The sequence below is a fragment of the Ostrea edulis genome, chromosome 1, assembly GCF_947568905.1.
Source record: "Ostrea edulis chromosome 1, xbOstEdul1.1, whole genome shotgun sequence".
In the NCBI taxonomy this organism is placed as follows: Eukaryota; Metazoa; Mollusca; class Bivalvia; order Ostreida; family Ostreidae; genus Ostrea; species Ostrea edulis.
The window spans coordinates 73,221,436-73,231,570 of NC_079164.1; the positions used below are offsets into that span (position 1 = coordinate 73,221,436).

The 10,135-nt window shown below is 34.0% G+C and overlaps 1 protein-coding gene across 1 annotated transcript; it reads right to left on the minus strand.

Annotated features, from left to right (window-relative positions):
• Nucleotides 1–5,507: 5,507 nt before the first annotated feature.
• Nucleotides 5,508–9,352, minus strand: LOC125682451 (uncharacterized). The gene is made up of 3 exons (XM_048923056.2): nucleotides 9,196–9,352; nucleotides 7,298–7,380; nucleotides 5,508–7,163 (listed from the first exon to the last, which is right to left on the minus strand). The coding sequence occupies exon 3, from the start codon at nucleotides 7,152–7,154 to the stop codon at nucleotides 5,592–5,594; it is 1,563 nt and encodes a 520-aa protein (XP_048779013.2). The 5' UTR covers nucleotides 7,155–7,163; nucleotides 7,298–7,380; nucleotides 9,196–9,352; the 3' UTR covers nucleotides 5,508–5,591.
• Nucleotides 9,353–10,135: the final 783 nt, after the last annotated feature.

Consider the following 10,135-nt stretch of genomic DNA (forward strand, 5'->3'; position numbering starts at 1 on the left):
TATATAAGGTGAAGATAACGAACAGTGATCAATCTCATAACTTCTATATAAGGTGAAGATAACGAACAGTGATCAATCTCACAACTCCTATAAATAATACAAAATAGAGCGTTGGACAAACACGGACCCCTGGATATACCAGAGGTGGGATCAGGTGCCTAGTAGGAGTAAGCATCCCCTGTCGACTGGTCACAACCCCCGTATATATTATACATCCATTTCTGATTTTGTTTTGTTATATGGACTTCAACTTTTATATTGTACATAACTTTCTGATTTTTTGTTATATGGACTTTTACTTTTATATCCTATATATCTTTCTGATTTTTTTTGTTTTATGGATTTTTACTTTTGTAACAAAGAATACGAACTGTCTAACAATAAAAGTCCACACTAAATCACAAGTTTATTTTTCTCAAACCATAAAAAAATGTCGTCCACAAAGATAAATGATTACAGACGTAGAAAAATAATTTGAAGCATGACTTTGCTGATTTTACAGAAACAGTACCCATAATTCTATTCCTTTCAGATCCTCCATGAGGCAACTACTCATTTTTCCTGTCATATTCATATTTTCGGATCCAACTTGTAGTATGTTTTACTTTTTCAAGTATAGGCGTTGATATAAATGTGCGTCACGAAGCTCGTATCCTTTAAGGAGGTATACTGCATCGTCGTAATGGCTGATTTCCTTTTAAAGCAAGAAAACATAAGTATCAGCAATATCTGTCCATTTCTTTTAGATTTAATTGCCAAGCTGATTACCTCAGTAGGTTAGCGTGTCGACTGCTGATCTGTAGATCGCGGATTTGAGTCCAGCAGGGGTTTACATTTGTTTTTAGATTACTTTCTACTAAAACTACATTTTTGACTGAATAAAGTTTAGAAAGTTTTCAATTTCAAAATATAGTTGTACACAACCTCCACTTTTCATCCATATCAAGTTTCTCTGCTTTAGCATTCCTCCTTACAGTCAGTATTTCGCATATTTTATAGTCGTTACATTGTATAAAGATCTAATTTACCACTACATCCTACCCTTGGGTCAAATGTCGCCTGACGTGTTTTATACCGATTGTTAGGCCGTTCTTTACACAATGATTCTGACCACGGATTACTCCATCTATAGGGCTCACGGCGGATTTCACCAGTCGACAGGGGATGCTTACTCCTCGTAGGCACCTGATCCCACTTCCGGTATGTCCAGGGGTCTGTGTTTGCCATACTCTTGATTTTGTATTCTTTTTATGATTTATGAGATTAATCACACTGTTCAAGTCCAAAGAAGTGGGAAGCGCCCATGTTAAATATTTGAGAAGTTCTTGCCGAAATTTAGTCTTTTTGTGGGTTTTAAATTATCTATATGGTCCTGTGGGATATCATTAGCATTTTATCAAGACGAATCTTATCTACCTGTACGTAGTACAAACAAATAAACATAAAAAGAAAACAGAGACTGACTGAATAGACAAATAAACATGAAAAGAAACTCAAGATAGTATTTTTACATTCAATATATTGCAAACATAATTTTTGCTACTTTTGAATTTCTTTCGCCACTTTTCAAAACAACTCCCCAGCTATTGGCAAAAACCAGCGCGAGCACTAAAATGTTGCTATTTAATGAAATTGGTATTTTTTTTAAAAATCTTTTGCTCCACATTTAATAAAAAGGTACATGTAATTGATAAACCCAAATATTGTTACCCGGGAAGTAAACTTTGTTATTGAAGATCGAATACACATATTAATGACATGGAACACCAACATTTTAAAATCGTGTTTCATCGAATTATTCAATATTGATACATGCATTTAATCAGTGTGATGGGATTCGTTGTGTTTCCCCCTAAATACATTACATTATTTACTTGCTTACAGTGTATTTTACTTTGCTTGGCATAAAAAGGTAAGATCTATTTTAATGATACTCTAAATAATTATTATTTTTTTTCATTAAAGGCAATGCAAAAACGTCTTTTAGCTATTTTATATTCGCGATATGAAATTCCTTTATAAAGCGATAACAAGTACTAACATCACACTGTTCTGTTGTCATCTCTCTACTTCTCTCTATACATAACCTGTAGCGCCTGCTTTTCTCACGGCACCCTATCTTCATCAGCAAAACTGTACAAAACTAAATTGATGAAATCTTACAAAATGACTTTGAATTATTGCCGTTACATAAAAAATGATATCAGGAAAAATCAAACATAAAAAAAACGGAGAACTTGTATCAACACGACAGACGTACAGTTTACATGAATTACGTTACAATTGATGAAATGGAAAAATAAGCAATTCTAAAATTATAAATATTTAAGGTACAGATTGTTACAGAATAATTAACAGTTATACTTTATCTTTATTGAAACTGTTATGTGACAAATGTAGAACCTGTAGGTTGCCGGTCCGGAAAAATCATTTTTGGTAGACAGTTTCTTAGATAATTTGACCGCAGGTGATGGGATGATGAAGAAAGCAACCGTGCCTATTCAAAGATGTTCTTTCTCATGAAATCAGAATATTCAAAAAACCAAATCATTAATTTATTATTTCATTTTAGATTTGTGTTAGTTTACAAGTTCGCGTACTTCAGCGAAACTGTAGAAATTCCTCTGGTACTTACACATATATCTTAACACACGGTAAGAATGTTTCCTACCGGAAAATATTCACTTTGTAGTTGCGATTGATAAACACATGCATGATGTTTGGTTGTTTGGTTGTTTTTGTGATTTCACGTAATAAAGACACTAAAATTATCGTTTGATATATTTTTTATCTGATTGAATCTATGATTGGTTGCTGCAGTGGGAAGTATAAAATATCATCATCTATGATATTCAAGGAAAGTTCAACACAATATCTATCTTTTAAGGCTTTTTTAACATTATAGATAAAGTTATCTGAATAATAAATATATAAAAAAGGACAGGATTGGTTGCTTTTGAAATCAGATCATTTGTGTGCAGTAACATTGGTACCTAATTCTGGACTGTAGTAAACAAGCTTCATGGCAGCTCCTGAAAGAAAACCCCGTCTTGACAATGAGCTTCTCTCCGTAGTATTGTTTTCCAGTGTTGCTGCAGTGCTGATTACTGTCATAACAAATTATGCCGGTCATCAGATCACCCACGACATGGCTCGGTTTGTAGTATGGGGAGTAATCCTGTTAGTCCTCGTAATTAGTGTTTTATTTGAAATCATGGCATTCTTCATGATGAGCAAGAAAAAAAAGTGCAGCACTGCGCCAGAATCTGAAACTTACATGCGATTAACGTTTCTGTGGCTGTGTGGTCTAGTCATGACGTTGTATCCGGTCTTTGCCATAGTGAGGGTCGTGGACTGTGTTTGGAAGATACATTATAACACAACCTATGCAGTGTGTTCGGTTTTAACATACGTTTTGTATACGTTGTTCTACATTCTACAAATGGTTTTAGTTACGTATAACAGATTCAGGAGGATGTACAACAGCTTTCTAAGTCGTGGATGCATCGCAATTATCTCCATGGCAAACTTAACGATCTGGACGAACTCCTTTGTATCGGATGTTTACGGATTGTATTCACAAACACATTTCAATCTCAGTGGGAGTACTCTTAAGAATGAAATAGAATGTCAAATTAATTCATCGATTAATTCCGAATTCTTAAAGGTTTTACCCTATTTGATTCCATATCGTCTTGAATTTAGTGCCATGGCCACCATTCTTGTTTGCCGTTTATGGCCGTCTGAATATGGCAGTAATGATAATCGAACTACGGATAACCGTGTGTCCAACATGCTATCAGGTTATTCTGCCTTTGGATTTGTTTTCGGAATATTCATGGCATTTCCTATCTTTTTGTCCTGTGTGGGGAAATTTGCTTTTAAAGAAAATACTGAATTAGTATTTTTGACAAAGGAATGGGGTTTCCTACTTACAAATATCAGTTCCTTCTGTTTCATAATCTGGCTGACCTATGCAACAAGAAATCGGCAAAACACACAGCCGGTTAGTGCTGGACTTAACACGTATCTTCTCATTTTGTCATTAATGGGCGTGTCTGCTTTCAGCATGATCAATACAACAAAGTCCATATTCAGTGTTGCAGGACCATCAAACGTCCATCTGGCAAGGGAAATATCAACTCTAGTAACGTCATTCTATCAAACACAACTTCTCTTGAAACTTAAGGGATCTGCATGTGGAAGAGTGAGTGAGAAAGCAGTCTGTTTGGTTCTACTGGTGTATAACATAAGTTTGTGGATTCATAACACAATGACGGGGTACTCAAAACTCACGGTATCTCAACATACTAAAGAAACGTTTACTCCCCATACCCTGACCATTATAAGGCATGTCTTAGTCCCCTTATGCGCCCTATTTCATTTTCAATCTGGAATAGAATTTTACGCATTGTCAAAGTAAATTCTTTACAATTTCATTGCGTTATATTGATGAACTACTGTTTGAGATATGACATATACAGAAACTATTGTTTTAGATATAACATTGATTTCGCTATACTTAATTTTATCGTGTCATTAATATTATCATTACAAGTAATAATTTAGAATATATAGCATTTTGGAATTTAAGAATCAATGGATACCAATGCATAATACATGTAGCTATGATGGAGATATTTCATTGTAATGGTGTACCCTATATCATAATTGTAGACTTGTTAAAATTTCTCTTAGCCAACCCTATCATTAATTTTCATAATATTCCAGCTTGTTTATATTCATCTTTAAGAATATCGAGAAAAATAAAACATTTACTGCAAATTCGCAATCCACAAATTTAATTTCTATTTGCTATTTTTTTCTTGGTTAAAGTGGATTGGATTCGACAGAATATATTACAAGTGTGTGTACATGTAACCATGCTTATTTGTTTCCGGGTATTTGCTAATTGTACTGGGTTTTCAACAAACTTGTTTCCTGTTGAAAACAAACCTCTTCCTAATTATTCAATTTGCAGTCTTGTTTAGAGTCTGCATTTTGCAAATTATATGGTCGTTATAACGATCTAGTTTGTCAATACAATCTATCATTGGGTCAAATGCTGTCTGACGTGTTTCATACCGATTATTAGGCAGTTCTTTACACTTTGATATTGTTAATATGACTTCAAAGCATATCAATTTCTTAATTTGAAAAGTGATGGGAGCAGGTTTATCGTGAATGGCTACTGAGGACCTATTATAACCTGGTTCCTCAAGGACTACAATGTAAATTAACCTGGAAGCGACCTATGATTGTAACAATTGATGACAAAGCGGTTAATGACCCTTAGAATTTGCAATAGGTCGCTTCCAGATTAAGTCATTTTTCCAGCCAACAATTCTATATTTTATGAACATTTGTGAAATTAGCTCACGTATAAACAGACACATGACTATAGAAACAACCAGAACTGAAAATATAATCTCCTTTCAGGAGGTAGAAAAACATTGGTTCTTTGGACAAATAGGCCTATATATGAAGTTGATAAGCATACTAGTATATATGAATATGCAATTTGATATTTATTTTCAAATCATTTACATGAAAACATGAGCACATTATAACTTCATCAAGTAATGTTAAAATCATGGTTTTATCTGATGATAGAGGGCATATGAATTCATAGCCGAGGTAAACCTGTAGAAGATGAGCAATGGAACAAGAATGTTGTTAACATATGCCCAATTTCGTTTATTGCCAACAATTTTTTCCCGTCCCTCCGTCGGTACATTTTGATATATAGAGTAAAGGAACCAATTGATTAAGTTTGTTATTGTCAAAACTAATGCAAAGGAGGAGAGAAGCTTGGATCTTCGTTCTGACAACACGTATCGCTGACACTGTATCAACAGAGATGTCTGTAAGAAGGTCTCTAATATTGCAACAATGCTTCGGAAAAGAAGAGACATATTGTCTTCAACTCTTGATTGCACAGCAAACAGTAGTCCATAGGTGTTGTATGCTACTACACCTGCGGAACTAAAGACCAAAATTGACTCGCTGGTTGTAAGAGAATTCTGATGCTCATAGATGGAATAATTATTTGATAAGTGGTCAAAGGCTATGTACACAACAATTATAGTGGCGATTGAGTTGAGACAATGGCAGATTTCATATGCATTGTTTAGTTTTCCATTGTTGTCTACGTATACGAAGGCGAGAAGAAGCCATGTCAGAAACGTTGGCAAATTTAGAAAGATGGCTACCATGATGGCAAACACATGACTAGCTCGATTTTCCGATCTTTGGGGCATATGTAACAAAGGTAATTGTTCTTCAGACTCTTCATTTCTTGACTCTTCGAGGGGAATTTGAATTTCACAAGTCTGTTCCTGTGATGAAGAATGCCAAAATGAAATCATAAAACTTGACGCCAAGATCAAAAATTCCATTCGCGCTGGCAACAAAAATGGAATGATTTTTTGTGCCAATTTTTTATGAATACTAGACCCAAAAAAACAAGCTGTCTCGTTTTTAAAAATATTCAAATTAGTTGTTGCATTCGGATTAGTGTTGTAAGTGTTGTTTATGCTGCTCACCACAGAATTGAACCACACTGCAAAATTCGCAAGCGAAATAAACACCACTGCAAAATTAATTTTGACTGATTTCTTGAAATGATAATTTCTTAGATATGTTATGATTCCCATTTGTAAAATTATAAATAAAATAAACACAACGGCACTTAAGACTCCTAAATACATGAAAACATCGTGCGAAAACATGCTAATACATTCTATGTCTATTGCAATGTTCACAGAGCTATGCAAAATGACACCGAGGCCAAACACCCAAAGAAATATTACTCTTAAGTTCAAAGAATAGTCTTTGGGTACGACCTCGGTGTGTCGAATTTTTATCTTGGAGTTGGAGAGCATCAAAACAAATAACGCTAGCACTCCAAAGCAGACAAGTCCCATGACCAAAACCCAGACGATTACATGTGCAGTAGCATTGGTCGTCTGCTTCCCTGAATATATACCAAGGACAACGCAAAGGCATGAAACCAGATGAGCAAAGGTCAATGTAGGTGCTATTTCTCCATTCACATCAATTTCGCCATATTGTGCCGAATTTGCACCACTGGTTGAAAATGGAATAAGGATTGCTTTCACTATCGTTGAAAACCAGAAACGTACAGATTTCATTGTCCCTAGCTACAAAGATAATTGAATATTTACTGTGCATGATTATAATAAAATCACATGTCAGTTGAATCATTTCAGGGGCATTCCAAATTGTCAAAATTGAAAATTTTTATATTACTGATACTAGCAGGTTTTAGATATACCTTAGCGACAGTCTTTTCCAATGAATAAGGACAACTATGTCTTCTGTAATACGCTGATGACACTGTGCTTTTTGTCGATGGGTCTGAAAAAAGTTTGAAATCTGCTCTTGACCTTCTTTTTTCAGTTTTCAAAATATTCTCCGGTTTAGAGTCAAACATTTTAAAAACTAAGCCATGTGGATAGGTTCTAAAGCTTATTCTTCAGCCACTTTGAATAACAATTATGGAAAACAATGCCTTAAAAGTGCCTTTCAATATGTAATATTGTAATATACACAACATATTTACACAATGTAGAGCAGTTAAACGTCATGAAAATTTGACAAATATGCATAAAGAAATTGCTCATTGATCGATTGTATCTTGCTTAACGTCTCGCTCGAGAATTTTTCACTCATATGGAGACGTCACCGGTGAAGGGCTTCAAATTTAGGTTTATGCTCGGCGCTTACGGCCATTGAGCAGTGAGGAATCTTTAGCGTGCCACACCTACTGTGACACGAATCATCCGTTTTTAATGTCATCTCCGAGGACCCGTGACATTCACACCTGATGCCGAGCGTTTGGCAATGAAACTGGGGGTTTTAACGGCCTTCCGCATGCAGGGCGAACGCTCTAACCTCTCGGCTACCGCGGCGGTGCTCATTGATGGAAAAGAAATATTACTCTAATAGGTAAAATTGCAATTACGAAAAGGTTATTACTCTCAACGATTACCCACTTTTTTATCTCTCCTTAGACCTAATGCATTATGGATAAAAGAATTTACACAAAAAAAAACTTTAATAAAATTTATTTGGGGAGGGGAAAATGAGAGAATAGTCAAGAAAACGATGCAATTGGACTTGAGAGGTGGGTGTACAATGATCACTATACACAGCTTTATTAAATCACTTACATTGACCTGGATAAGGTGATTGCTCATTAAAAAAAATCAGCATGTTCAAACTTATTCTCCGAAATTACACAATGTAATATTCCACACCTCTTTCAATGTGGAGCAGACTATTCTAGGCAAAAAGCTTTCTCTACCAGTAATATTTCCTAGAAGGAAGCCTAACTCTACTTTGCTGACCTTATCAATATTGCTCAACTTAATTTCCTGAACCCTTGTGGTACAATGACAAAATTAAGATACAAAATAAGACAACCTTCTATAAGAAAGTGTATGACAAAGGATTTCATTTAATTTCGATTATTAACAGTACTTTTTGGCCAATTGAATGAACATGAAAACAATATTAATCTTATCATTATGTTGGTCAATAGATATACATGTATATTTTCATTCTATAGAAAAGGCTTGCCTTTCATGTTTAATTATATGTTAGCATATCATATACATGTAAGTGGAATTTAAAGCCAGATATAACTTTAGCGATTTTTCCATAAGAATTGATATACATACTTAGCAAGAGCAAATTTTAACAATTTTATAATTCCAAGAAATATAACGATTACATACGATACAGAATAAATTATTAGAGATATTCAATTTTAGCAATCTCAACACCCTTGCTAATAATGCCAAAATTAAATCTTCGCTAAACATTCTGCTTATACGGTATTTACATTTTATATATTTCATTATTCATATGGAAAAAAACTCTTTTCGACATTAAAGGCTTGATATAAAGGTGGTCAAAATGGAAATGTCTTTTTGGATGACTTTATTTTGCAAATAATCTAATTGCTGTCACATCAAAATACATATATGTACTACATATACTCATGCTGTTATTTCTAACAACTGGTGTGAACGCAAGGATGAAAGTTGTCTTGTTTGTTTATTTATTTTCTTAAATGCAATAAAAAAAAGTAAAGGAATTAGATATACCTTAATATGAATAATTTTTAAGTGAACTCTACGAAATGAAATTTATTAATAAACTTCTTACCATAAAGCGCTAGGTTATTTCTCACACAGGGAAGTGGTTGATATCATAAATAACGTCCTGATCATGTGGTGTTGAATGATAGAAATGCTTCCTTTTGGATTTCTAAATATAGTTGTTTATTTGTTGTAATTGATGTGTTGTTAATTATTTTCGAGGGATACTTTGAATCCTTTTAATCTAGAAATATGTACCTCTAGTAAACGTTATATGTAATTTAATAGTTGCATCAGTGGTAATATCTTGTACATGCAAGTAAGAAAATTCCAGTAATTCAAATATACACGAGAGAGAGAGAGAGAGAGAGAGAGAGAGAGAGAGAGAGAGAGAGATGGTAATAGTTTTACATACATATATTTCAAAGGACCCCTAAGTGGTTCCCGTTTCCACTTAAAATCCTTAAAATTTGAAAGCTTGCCAAAACTTGTCAGGAAAAAATATTAAATTACGATAATGAATGCACGTGACTAAAAGAATTGTTACAAAAATGTACATATTTTAGCATATCTAAAGTTTCAGATTAAAATTGCACATTTGGTTTTGGAAATTTTAAATACATATTGCTTCAGAAAACCTTGAGTAAATATTTGTCTTATACCATTTTTGTACCAAATTTTCATTTGATACTGGTGCATAAAGTATGTGCTCTGTATTTCCTAAAGATGTTTCAAATTTGTCAATTGTTAGCCAAAAATGTGGAATTTTATTAACTTCGTGATCTTCCTGTTAATTTGGAATATCTCGTATGTCAAAGCTGGTCCTCATTTTTTAATAGACGTGATTTGGTTTACTTAGTCCTCTCAAAATGACCGTTCTCCTACCTTCTCCTTTAAAAAACTGTTGACATCCTTATCTAAATTCTGTAGTACCCGAAAGACGCCCATAAATCATTACCACAAATCATTTATAGTCCATGAACAGTTACAATATCATACATTACAAT

Excerpts from the sequence above, each read along its gene's own strand:
- LOC125682451 (XM_048923056.2), bottom strand. The coding sequence starts at position 7,154 with ATGAAATCTGTACGTTTCTGGTTTTCAACGATAGTGAAAGCAATCCTT.